General features: G+C 47.0%; 1 protein-coding gene across 1 annotated transcript; it reads left to right on the top strand.

Moving 5' to 3' along the window:
- Positions 1-6,801: 6,801 nt before the first annotated feature.
- Positions 6,802-10,129, top strand: Eef1a1 (eukaryotic translation elongation factor 1 alpha 1). Its single transcript, XM_028861454.2, has 8 exons — positions 6,802-6,905; positions 7,907-8,084; positions 8,171-8,350; positions 8,434-8,730; positions 8,814-8,964; positions 9,048-9,304; positions 9,389-9,623; positions 9,718-10,129. The coding sequence occupies exons 2-8, from the start codon at positions 7,941-7,943 to the stop codon at positions 9,840-9,842; spliced, it is 1,389 nt and encodes a 462-aa protein (XP_028717287.1). The 5' UTR covers positions 6,802-6,905; positions 7,907-7,940; the 3' UTR covers positions 9,843-10,129.
- Positions 10,130-12,994: the final 2,865 nt, after the last annotated feature.

Below are 12,994 nucleotides of genomic sequence, written 5' to 3'. Positions count from 1 at the left end.
CCTGGGCCACCTCATTCTTGGGAGAACAGACGTGGCCCTCGGTGGGGCAGGTGGTTAGCAGGTGCCCCGGCGGCGGCGGCGACAGGGAGGCGCTGTGGTCCCGCAGGGGGAGGGAGGAGACTGCGCTGCCTCCCCACCCCCGAAGCGGAAGTGGCTCCCTGCCAGCAGCACCGGCTGCAGCCAGGGTCTACCAGAAATACATAAACATTAGACTCCGCTCCGCTAAAAGGTACCTACGCTTAAACACAAGACTCGAGATTTCTCTTCCTTTGTAGAAAGTCCCCACTGTTATCTAACTTCAAGAGCACCCTGTAGGCTTCTTAGGAGTCTTGTGCGATTTTTTTCTTTTTTGGATTGGTATCTTAGATAGCATCCTCCATATGGCGTTTATAAAGTGTATGCTCTCATTCTCTAATATCTAAGAAAAGATCTACATTCTAGGAGAGCTTTTGGGAGGAGTGGTTCAATTTTTGAATATTACTCTTCTGCCTTATTTAGCATAATCATAATGTGAGCTGTACCTGGTGACAGGTTTGTAATTCCAGCTACCCAGGATGCCGGGGCAAGACCACTTCAAGCTCCACCATGCCTGCCTAGGCAATTTAGCAAGACCCTGTCTCAAAAAATAAAGTAAAGCAGGCTTTGAAACCCATACCTGAAATCGTAGAACTTAGGAAAATAAGGCCAGTCTAGGCTATGTGAAACTGCCTCTAAATGCAAGGAAATAAAGTATTTTTTTAACTGCATTAGAATACAGATAGAATGTTGGCGTGGCATGGGCAAGGACATAGGTTCACTTTCCACATCAAATAATAACAACAATAATAGCAATAACAATAGTGATTGTGAATATATGGCTAAACATCACTTTTGTTTCAGGAGTAATTTTGGATCCATTCTGTCAATTATATTTAGAATGTTTAATTAGAATGTTGGTTGTTTTTTTTTAACCATAGGCAAAAGCTTAAGACACATTTCAATCAGGAAATGTATTTTCCATAAGCTGTGGAAATATTTGTAGTTTCTTTTCTTTTTTTTTTTTTTAAAGATTTATTTATTTATTATGTATACAGTGTTCTGTCTGCAAGTTTGCCTGCTGCCAGAACCAGATCTCATTACAGATGGTTGTGAGCCACCAAGTGGTTGCTGGGAATTGAACTTGGGACCTCTGGAAGAACAGCCAGTGCTCTTAACCCCTGAGCCATCTCCCCAGCCCCTATTTGTAGTTTCTTAAAGAAATGCAACATAGTGCTGGACATACACAAACACACCTCTGTAAGACAGTTTGTAATAGGTCCATCTATTTTAAAAATTAGATTCACTCATTTTATTTTATGAGTATTTTGTTTCTGTGTATGGATGTGCAACATGTCCATACTTCATGCCTAGGAAGGTCAGAAGAAGGCACCAGACCCCCTGGAATTGAAGATGCAGAGGGTTGGTAGGTTGTGAGCCATCACGTGGCTTCTGGGAATTGAACTGGGGTCCTCTGCAAAAGCTTAACCTCTGAGCCATCTCTCCAGCCCTCATTTTTTGTTTGTTGTTTTAAAGGGTCTCTTTATGTAGTCCTGACTCTCTTGGAACTCACTATGTAGACCAGGTTGGCCTCAAACTCATAGAGCTACTCCTGCCTCTACCTCCTGAGTGCTGGAATTAAAGATAGGTACCATAATGCCTGGCTGAAGATTGACTTTTATTATAGTGTGTGTGTGTGTGTGTGTGTGTGTGTGTGTCTGTGTGTCTTTGGGTGGGTTATCCTTAGAGGCCAGGGACACCAGGTTCCCCAGAAGATGGGAACTGAACTTGTATGCTCAGGAAGACCAGTTAACTAAGTGCTCTTAGTTAACGAAGTGCTCTTAAGTGCTGATCCATCTCTCCAGCCCTTATTTTTATTATTTTTAATTATATGTAGGTGTGTTATATGTCTGTGCTGTGGATCTGCCAATGAATGCAGGTGCCCTGGGAGGCCAGAGGTGTTGGATCCCCTAGAACTGGGAACTAAACTTCTGCCCTCTGGAAGAACAGCCAGTGCTCTTCACGACTGAGCCATCTCTCCAACCCTGTCTTTTTATTGCTTTTGTTTTTGAAGACAGGTTTTATCTGTGCAGCCTTGGCTGTTCTGGAGCTCTCTCTCTAGCCCAGGCTGGCCTTGAACTCACAGAGATCCTCCTGGCTCTGCCTCCCGAGTGCTAGGATTAAAGGTGTGCACCACCACATCTGGCTTCAAGATGCTTTTTAAGGATTATATATATATTTGGTTTTTCGAGACAGGGTTTCTCTCTGTAGCTTTGGAGCCTGTCCTGGACTAGCTCTTTAGACCAGGCTGGCCTCGAACTCACAGAGATCCACCTGCTTCTGCCTCCCGAGTGCTGGGATTAGAGGCGTGCACCACCACCGCCTGGCAAGGATTAGATTTTAGCCTTGATTCTGGACTTCAAATAAAACTTTCAAAAGCGGGCTGGAGAGATGGCTCAGAGGTTAAGAGCACTGACTGCTCTTCCAGAGGTCCTGAGTTCAAATCCCAGGAACCCCATGGTGGATCACAACCATCTATAATGAAATCTGGTGTGCCCTCTTCTGGTGTGCAGACATATATACAAACAGAACACTGTATACATAATAAATACATATATACAAACAGAACACTGTATACATAATAAATAAATCTTTAGTTTATAAATCTTTTAGTTTATAAAAATATTTAGTTAAAAAAAAAACTTTCAAAAGCTCAACTTCCAGCTTTCAAGACCAGTCTTAGTTGCTAGAGTGCTTGCCTAGCATTTGTGAAGCCCAGGGTTAGATTCCCTAGCAACGCATAAAACCAGGTACGGTGATGAGTGATGAATGCCTATATTCTCAGCATGAGAGATGGAGGCAGGGGAATCAGAAGTTCAAGGTTATCCTTAATTACATAATGAGTCTGAGGCCAGCCTAGGCTGCTTGAGGTTCTCTCTCTCTCTCTCTCTCTCTCTCTCTCTCTCTCTCTCTCTCTCTCTCTCTCTCTAAGATTTATTTATTTATTATGTATACAGTGTTCTGCCTGCATGTGTCCCTGAAGGCCAGAAGAGGGCATCTGATCTCAATGATTGTGAGCCACCATGTGGGTGCTGGGAATTGAACTCAGGTCCTCTGGAAGAGCAGTCAGTGTTCTTAACCTCTGAGCCATCTCTCCAGCCCGGGACTCTGTCTTAAGAAAACAAATACACCAGGCTGTGGTGGTGCAAGCCTTTAATTTAATCTCAGCACTTGAGAGGTAGAGACAGGTGGATCTCTGAGTTAGAGACCAGCCTGGTATACACTGAGAAATCCTGTCTCAGACCCCTCCCTCCCCACAAAAAAGAAAACAAACAAACAGAACAGAAAGACCAGACCCCCAAGCTTGGGAGGCAGAGTCAAGAGGATCTCTGAGGCCAGCATAGTGTACATAGTAAGTTCTAGGCCAGCCAGGGCTACACAGTAAAACCCTGCCTCAGAAAACAAACACAACAAGTAGGGCTGGAGAGACGGCTCAACAGTTAAGAGCACTGGCTGCTCTTGCAAAGGACAGGGGTTCAGTCCCCAGCACCCACATCAGGCAGCATACAACCTCCTGTAACTAGCTCCAGGGGGACCTGACACCCTGACCTCGGAGGGCACCAGGGAGACACACAGTGCCCAGACACAGATGTATCAAAACATCCATACACATAAGATAACGAATTATAACAAATACACTCCTAAACTTTCAGTCTTTCTTTAGTCTTTGCTTCAACCCCTCAGGTCATGAAAGAATCGTTTCCTTACATGGTCAAAAATTTGCCGTTCTTGTTAAGATATGGTACTGTTGTTAGGCAGGGTGATGCACGTCTTTAATCCCAGCATTGGGGGAGCTAGAAGCAGGAGGATCTCTGTGAATGAGGCTAGCCTGGTCTACAAAGTGAGTCCCAGGACAGCCAGGGCTGTTACACAGAGAAACCTTGCCTAGAAAAAAGCAAAAATCAAAAGCAAAAAAAAAAAAAAGTGTACTATCGTATTACCCCAATAATATATAAGCCTAAACCATTAGAAGCATGCGCTATTAAAGCAAGCATGGAAAATAATATCTAGTGTAGCACAATTACTACTACTGTAACATACTAGTACAGCTAGCCGAATGTGGGATTCCAAAGAGGAATCACTAACCAGTGTTTCCAAGGAAATAAATGAGAGCAGAGAGATTGGGTCTATTGGTAGTGATTGGTTTTCTTGTGTTTCTTACGATTTCTCTGGTTACAAATAGGCACTAGGGTATCAAGATAATTTTATAGGACTGGCTAAGAACCCTAGAAAAATTCCGTGTGAAAAAAGAATTTGTGAAATGAGAGAGGGTAATGTGGACATTATAGAAAAGGCTTTTGTGTGCCTAGACTGCATAGACCCGGTGTTTGGTCCCTTAACACCCTCCTTGGCCAGAAAAGGCTTCTGTGGATGGAAAATACTTAGTTGTATATACTTTAGGGAAAGTTTGTCTGAGATGCTTTGGTGACAATGACCAGAGTTAAAGGAAAAGGAAGGTAGAAACCTCCTGATGAATGAGAGAACCTGCTTTTAGAAGGTTGTAAGGATCTGTAAAGTAAGGATTAGGAAGGCTATTACAGAAGGCTTTTTTTTTTTCAATTATGGAAAAAAAAGAAGGCTGTATGGTGGGGGCAAGTCTGTAATCCCAGCACCTGAGAAGCGGCAGTAGATGATTAGAAGGTGAAGGCCAGCCTCAGCAACATAGTGAGTTTGAGCCTCCCCTGGGCTATGGCAGGTTCTGTCTCAAACAAAAACAACTTAAGGAGGTGGTAGGATGGCTCAGTGAGTACAGGCATTCGCTGCAAAGCCTGACTTTGAGTTGGACCCCTTCGACCTACGCAGCTGAGGGAGAAAACCGACTCTTGAAAGGTGGGTATCCTCTGGTCTCCACACAAGTGCTGTGGCATGTGCATTCACACACACTAAATAGTGCTACTTTTTTATATAGTTAAAAAGCAACAACAGTTTGGCTTGTGAAATATAATTGAAAACTAGAAGTAGATAATAGATCAGAAGCAACTGCATCATGTAAATTTGCTTTGAACTGTTTCCAAAATTGTCTTATATTTCATTTTTTTCCTTTCTAGCTTGACTGTGGACTCCTCTCCAGAAGCAAATAGTTACTTTGCAGGTCTCACGTGTTTTCTGTGGACACTGGACAGTAGGTCCTTAAATGCTCATTAGGTTGATTCAAAAACATCCAATGTTGTTACCAGGCAGTGATGTTGTACATCTGGAAGAGGAGATCTAATGATCCATAATCAGGTTATTAAAGCCAGGCGGTGGCAGGTTATTAAAATAAATGTTCGCCAGGCGGTGGTGGCACAAACCTTTAATCCCAGCACTCGGGAGGCAGAGGCAGGCGGATCTCTGTGAGTTCACGGCCAGCCTGGTCTCCAAAGCGAGTTCGAGGAAAGGCACAAAGCTACACAGAGAAACCCTGTCTCGAAAAACAAAAACAAAACAAAACAAAATAATAAAACAAATAAATGCTCTATGGGCTAAAAATGTAGCTTAGTGATAAGAGTGTTTGCCAGATGTGCAGCGCCCTGGGTTCCACCACCCCATATCCCATTCCAAAATACCTTTTTCCATCGCTAACGTTAATTAAGAAACAAACAACCAAGAAGTTTTTCTTTCTCCTGAGAAACACTTCTGAGTGCCTGCCCTGAGAGGCATTTAAAAATGGCCACCAGCATGGTGGTGCACGCCTTTAATCCCAGCACGCAGGAGGCAGAGGCAGGGAGGATCTCTCTGAGTTTGAGGTCAGCCTGGTCTACATAGTGAGTTCCAGGGCACCCAGGGCTAAAAAGAGAGACCTTGTCTGAAAAACAAAACAAACAAACAAAAAAAAAATGCAGTTATAATCACTGGAACTGCAGGGAAGAAAAGCATTTAAATAATAGGACGAGCCATTTTTGAGAAGCTCTGATTTCACAAAAGCGTTAGGGATGGGCACTGGGAGAGTAAGATTGCTGATGCTGGCCTCTAACATGAGACCATGTGGAGTGACTAGATTCTTTTCGGATTCCTCATGTTCTACCAAATAACTGCACACGAAAAAAAAAAAAAATGCGCGCACACACCATCATTTTTAGCGTAACAAGCCTAGAATCAGAAGTAAAGCTAACTGTAGGATTGAAGCATATTCTGAACGGAACTTCTAGGGCGTGAAGCGCGCTTCAGGCTTCCAGAGAAGCAGCTGGCGTTGGATGGAATGAACCAAGAGGCCAGCACAGGGGCCGATCCGTCGAGCTCTCTCGTGCACCGAGCTGAGCCCTTGGGTTCTGGGGCCCTGAAGGGTCCCCAGCCTTGTGCTCCTCTCCGGGCTGGAGGAGCAAGGGAGGCGGGGGGCCACCAGGAGGATGGCGGGGTGACGTCGGGAGGTAGCCTCCGTGGGAAGGGACACCCCGATCTCCACACAGTGGAGTCAGGAAGGGTAGGGACGGATTCCGGACGCCCTCTTGGCCAGCGCCTCACCGCCCCACCCCCGGCTGGAGTCGGGAGTAATTCATACAAAAGGAGGGATCGCCTTCGTCTCCTTGGGGGGGATCCAGGGACCGTCGCTAAATTCCCCCCCGAACCTCACGGCCCCGAATCGCGGTGCCCGCCCTGCACAGCGGGAGGAGCATGCGCCGAGGGCTGCGCGCGGGTCGGCCGGAGCGCACCAGCCCACGGTCCCCGGCGGTGGGGGAAGGGCGCGCCGGGCGGGGAGGGGGGGGGGCCCGGGGAGCCGGCGCGGGGCAACCTGGGAAAGTGGTGTCGTGTGCTGGCCCCGCCCTCTTCCCGAGGGTGGGGGAGAACGGTATAAAAGTGCGGTAGTCGCCTTAGACGTTCTTTTTCGCAACGGGTTTGCCGTCAGAACGCAGGTGAGTGGCGGACGCGGCTCCCGCGGGCCCGGGGTCCCCTCTCGGAGCGGGCCGGGCTGGCGTGCGGGGCGTTCGTCCTGCGGAGCTTCCCTGCGAGCATTGTCGCCCCGATTGGCGGAGGCCGTGCGGCGGGAGGGAGCGGGTGCGGCCCAGCGGCGGCCCCGGAGCCTCGCCTCGTGTCCGGCTTGCGGCCTAGCATGCTCGCCGCGCCGCCGCCGCGTGCCGCTCCCAGCGCACTCGGAGGTTTCTGCCCCGCCGTTCGCGGCTCCCTCCCGGCGGCCCGGGCACACAAAGGAGGGGTGCGGAGTGGCGGCTCTGCTCCTACGGAGCCCGTGGACGGACCTCCGGTGGGGCGGGATCGGCGGCAGGCGTGGGGCGCACCGGGGCCCGCCCGGCTCGGAGCACATGTCCGACGCCGCTTGGACCGGGCGAGGCCCGTGGTTTGCCGGGGCGAACCAGGCGTGGGGTGGAGGTGCTGGGGCCGGGTGGTCCCAGATTCCCGACACGGTCTGCCCTGGCGGCGCCGTGTCCGCTCGGCTCCGCCGAGGGTGAGGCCGACAGTCCCGCCTCGCCGCCCGCCCGGCACCAGTTGCGTGCGCGGAAAGATGGCCGCTCCCGGGCCCTGTAGCTCGCAGCTCAAAATGGAGGACGCGGCAGCCCGGCGGAGCGGGGCGGGTGAGTCACCCACACAAAGGAAGAGGGCCTTGCCCCTCGCCGGCCGCCGCTTCCTGTGACCCCGTGCTGTACCGGCCGCGGTCCAGTCACCGCGGGCTGCTGCTGGCGGAGCAGCGCTCGCCTCGGCTGGGGGAGGGGGAGCTGGCTTGATGGCGTTGGAGTTTGCTCACATTTGGTGGGTGGAGACTGCAGTCGGGCCAGCCCGGCGAGGGAAGTCATTCTTGGAATTTGCCCCTCTTGCGTTTGGGGCGAAAGCTCATGTCTCGAGCCTTCTTAGCGGTTCAAAGGTGATTTTCGACCTTTTTTGTTTCTTTTTTGAAAAAAAGGTGTTGTGAAAACCACCGCTAATTCAGAGCCAAAATGGGAAAGGAAAAGACTCACATCAACATCGTCGTCATTGGACACGTAGATTCAGGCAAGTCCACCACAACCGGCCACCTGATCTACAAATGTGGCGGAATCGACAAGCGAACCATCGAAAAGTTCGAAAAGGAGGCTGCCGAGGCAAGTTTGCAAAGGGAAAGAAAGGGTGGGAATATACTCTAAGGAGGAAAGCAGTTTGAGTGTACTAATTCTGAATTGCTTAACAGATGGGAAAAGGCTCCTTCAAGTATGCCTGGGTCTTGGACAAACTGAAAGCTGAGCGTGAGCGTGGTATCACTATTGACATCTCCCTGTGGAAATTTGAGACCAGCAAATACTATGTGACTATCATTGATGCCCCAGGACACAGAGACTTTATCAAAAACATGATTACAGGCACATCTCAGGTTTGTAAAATGTATAGACTCCTGACTTACCTGGCAGCGGAAGGTTACCATTAGTTAACAGTATGCCTCCTTATTTCTTAAAGGCTGACTGTGCTGTCCTGATTGTTGCTGCTGGTGTTGGTGAATTTGAAGCTGGTATCTCCAAGAACGGGCAGACCCGTGAGCATGCCCTTCTGGCTTACACCCTGGGTGTGAAACAGCTAATTGTTGGTGTCAACAAAATGGATTCCACCGAGCCACCCTACAGCCAGAAGAGATACGAGGAAATTGTTAAGGAAGTCAGCACCTACATTAAGAAAATTGGCTACAACCCTGACACAGTAGCATTTGTGCCAATTTCTGGTTGGAATGGTGACAACATGCTGGAGCCAAGTGCTAATGTAAGTGACCCTGCAGGTAGTTCAATGGAGAAAGCTGCAAGTGGGGAGGCTATATATATAACATTGGCTACCCTGTGTTTTAGATGCCTTGGTTCAAGGGATGGAAAGTCACCCGCAAAGATGGCAGTGCCAGTGGGACCACACTGCTGGAAGCTTTGGATTGCATCCTGCCACCAACTCGTCCAACTGACAAGCCTCTGCGACTGCCCCTCCAGGATGTCTACAAAATTGGTGGTAAGTAGAACATTAGGAGGCTGGGCTGAACCATTCTGAGGTGTGTCCAATTGTCTTCACCTTACATACTGTAAATGTTTTAGGTATTGGAACCGTCCCTGTGGGCCGAGTGGAGACTGGTGTGTTGAAACCTGGAATGGTGGTTACCTTTGCTCCAGTCAATGTGACAACAGAAGTAAAGTCTGTTGAAATGCACCATGAAGCTTTGAGTGAAGCTCTTCCTGGGGACAACGTGGGCTTCAATGTAAAGAACGTGTCCGTCAAAGACGTTAGACGTGGCAATGTTGCTGGTGACAGCAAAAATGACCCACCCATGGAAGCTGCTGGCTTCACCGCTCAGGTGATTAAAATGGGTGGCAAGTGGGTAAGTTGGTGGCATGGAGAAGCTGAAGGCAATACTTATTAAGAGCTGTTTTTTCTTCAGGTGATTATCCTGAACCATCCAGGCCAAATCAGTGCTGGCTATGCTCCTGTGCTGGATTGTCACACTGCTCACATAGCATGCAAGTTTGCTGAGCTTAAAGAAAAGATTGATCGTCGTTCTGGTAAGAAGCTGGAAGATGGCCCTAAATTCTTGAAATCTGGTGATGCAGCCATCGTTGATATGGTTCCTGGCAAGCCCATGTGTGTTGAGAGCTTCTCTGATTATCCTCCATTGGGTAAGCATAACTTGTTTGGTTTTTGGCACTAAATATTTTACGGAATGTGAAATGCTGTATGAACAAGTTTTCACTAATGGTCTTTCTGTAATAGGTCGTTTTGCTGTTCGTGACATGAGGCAGACAGTTGCTGTGGGTGTCATCAAAGCTGTGGACAAGAAGGCTGCTGGAGCTGGCAAAGTCACCAAGTCTGCCCAGAAAGCTCAGAAGGCTAAATGAATATTCTCTCTAACACCTGCCACCCCAGTCTTAATCAGTGGTGGAAGAACGGTCTCAGAACTGTTTGTCTCAATTGGCCATTTAAGTTTAATAGTAAAAGACTGGTTAATGATAACAATGCATCGTAAAACCTTCAGAAGGAAAGGAGAATGTTTTGTGGACCATTTTTTTTGTGTGTGGCAGTTTTAAGTTATTAGTTTTCAAAATCAGTACTTTTTAATGGAAACAACTTGACCAAAAATCTGTCACAGAATTTTGAGACCCATTAAAACAAGTTTAATGAGAAATTTGTCTCGGTCAATGTTGAAATGTCATCACTAAAGTGCTTTAGACAAGTTGGATGGTGTCCCACTTGCATCCCTGGGGATTGAACTCTTGTCATCTGTCTTTACCCAAGGCTGAGCCATTTCAAGGACCCAAGGGATGGCTTTAAAACTGTAAACTTATAATCTTAATTAGCTGTGGGAATCCTGGTTTCTAGTTACTGGTTGGGACACTTGATTTATAAAGAAGGTATGGAAAGAAGTTGATATGGTTACATACAGGATAGTTGGCATGGATGAACCCAGGCTAACATGTCAAGTTGATTGCCTTCAGCCATTGCTGGGGTTTATAAAAGGCAATGTGCCACCATACAGTAGAACTTTATAGAATATTTGAACATTAAATTGTGAGGCAGGCTTTGGTCTACTGATTTAGAATTAAGCAGTGATAAATAGCAAATTTTTTCAAAATCTACTTGCCTACAGTTTTGGCTTTTTTTTTGGCTGGGATATATAAGCTTTTGTGGGATGTAAAACATTGCTAAGTATTTGTAAGTGGTATCAGGAATTCAAGCTCCTGGGGCACAAACCTGATTCAGCTGAAAAGATCAAGGTAAGACTTCTCAGAATGGGGCACTTTACCATTGAAATAGACTGGGAAGAAAATACTTTAAAAAGACATGAGTGCTTTCTACATGTAGCATGACTTTATGCCAGAAGAGGGCATCAGATCCCACTATATATAGATGGATTTTGGGGCACCATGTCAAGAGTGGCCAGTGCTCTTAACCAGTGAGCACCATTCTTTCCAGACCAGAAACATCCTGCATATTAAAGGAATGGCCAGAACACCAAATTTGGAGTAAGATGCAGGATGTTCTTTGAGTTTGAAATAGTGGCAAAACATGAGTTCTAGGCTCTCTGAATGTGGACGGGCAAAATTGCAAAGGATGTGTTGGTGTTAGGGTTTGCTACTTACTCATGAAGCACAGATTTGATCATAACAGGTGGTCTTAAGAGTTTAAACATCACTTTGAAGTACCTGGGTTTAAGAATACCCATTCTAGTGTTTGCTTGTGGGATTCAGGTTAGTGCAAAGTATGAGTTGTAGATGTGAGAAGTCTTAGCTAAACTAAAATTTTACTAAGCTGTACTCCCAAAGAATGGAGTCTACCTGGAAAATTGATCAGTAAGGGCAGGAGATGTGGTATGTTGCATATGGAAATTTGTCAAACTAGTTTGAATGCATTAAGTGCAGTTTAGTGGAATAGCACCATCTACTGGCACTTAAGAGATGAAACTTCCAAAATTGAAAAGGATAAAGGAGCATGTGTGTTTGGAGCTGGGGGGTGGAATCCAGGACCTTAAGGCTTCACAAGCCCTCTACCAAGTTAGCTACATGCCAGGTATGCACCAGTAGTCTTTTGCACTGATGAAAAAGCATAGAAGTGAAAGCTGATTTAAATATTTAGTGCTGGCTTTAAATAGGCTAGCTGGTAACATGTTTAGTTACAAGTGTGTGGACTTGTCCTCATTCAGGTATGGAAAGTGAGGGGAGTATTCTGGTTCAGCCAGCACCCATATAGTGATACACAACACAATTCTTTGGGGGATTTGATGGCCTGTGTACCAGGCCTTATATGTGCACAGAAATTTAGGCAAAAATGGAGGAATTTTTTATTTTTATTGGTTTTTTGAGACGGTTTCTCTGTAGTTTTGCACCTTTCCTGGAACTCGCTTTGGAGACTAGGCTGGCCTCGAACTCAGATATCCGCCTGGCTGTGCCTCCAGAGTGCTGGGATTAAAGGCGTGCACCCAGCAAAAATCAAGGAATTTAAAGAATTGAGAAAGGGATTCTAGAGAATCTTCCCCCTCCCCACCCCCCCAGGATTTCTCTGTAGCCTGGCTGTCCTGGAACTAGCTCTGTAGACCAGGCTGGCCTCTGCCTCTGAGTGTAGTGCTTGGGAAGTCAAACACCTAAGCCTTTTGCAACATCAATAAACAAGGGCTGTTGCTATTCAAAATATAGGATTGAAGGGTTATTCTCAGGGAATTGCAGGCCTGCCTGGGTTAAATAAATAGGTTTTGGAGACCAACATCCTTAGAAAACAGACTGGGGCTGAGCGGTGGTGGCACACACCTTTAATCCCAGCACTTGGGAGGCAGAGAGAACCAGGCTGATATCTAAGTCTACAAAGTGAGTTCCAGGACAGGCTCCAAAGCTACACAGAGAAACCCTGTCTCAAAAAAAAAACAAAAACAAAAACAAAAAAAACTGGACTGTATTTTGTTTCAAGAATTAAAAGCCTGGTGAGACCCCTCAGTGGGTAAAGAAAGGTATGTGCTGCTGAGCCTGATAAATTCAGTCAATAGGACACAAGCGCCTGCCTATTAAGTTGAATCTCGTTCACAGGTACATGCTCTTTTAAAACAGATGAATCTTTTTTTTTTTTTGGCCCCTCCTGGAACTCACTTTGGAGACCAGGCTGGCCTGGAACTCACAGAGATCCCCCTGCCTCTGCCCCCTAAAGTGCTGGGATTAAAGGCGTTGGCCGCCGCCGCCGCCGCCACCACCACCCGGCTCAGATGAATCATTTTTAATGCTCTTGAATGCTGTTGCCTATACTGTGCTACTGTCAGCCACCCCGGGTGTTTAAAATCAACCTAGTTTGGCAATTTTCCTTGGCAGGTATACTACTTAACTAGCATTCCTTTTTAAAAAAATTCAGTCAGGCTGAGGCAATCCTTAAACTGGTGATTCCCCCCATCACAGCCTCCTGAGAATAGGATTAGAAACCTATTCCAATATGAGAATTTCAGAATACTTTTTGTGTTTTGGTTCAGGGTCAGGCTGGTGTCAGATCTGCCTGCTTCTCTGCCTCCCAAGTG

Source organism: Peromyscus leucopus, chromosome 7 (assembly GCF_004664715.2).
Source record: "Peromyscus leucopus breed LL Stock chromosome 7, UCI_PerLeu_2.1, whole genome shotgun sequence".
Lineage (NCBI taxonomy): Eukaryota > Metazoa > Chordata > Mammalia > Rodentia > Cricetidae > Peromyscus > Peromyscus leucopus.
The sequence above is the reverse complement of the archived record's forward strand: the minus strand, read 5'-3'. Positions and strand labels throughout refer to the sequence as shown.

What these genes read in the sequence shown, in the direction of transcription:
- Eef1a1 (XM_028861454.2), top strand. Translation starts at nt 7,941, where the DNA reads ATGGGAAAGGAAAAGACTCACATCAACATCGTCGTCATTGGACACGTA. An exon ending in TCGAAAAGGAGGCTGCCGAG is followed by an intron (nt 8,085 to 8,170) that starts GCAAGTTTGCAA and finishes ATTGCTTAACAG; the next exon opens with ATGGGAAAAGGCTCCTTCAA. An exon ending in CTCTGATTATCCTCCATTGG is followed by an intron (nt 9,624 to 9,717) that starts GTAAGCATAACT and finishes TTTCTGTAATAG; the next exon opens with GTCGTTTTGCTGTTCGTGAC.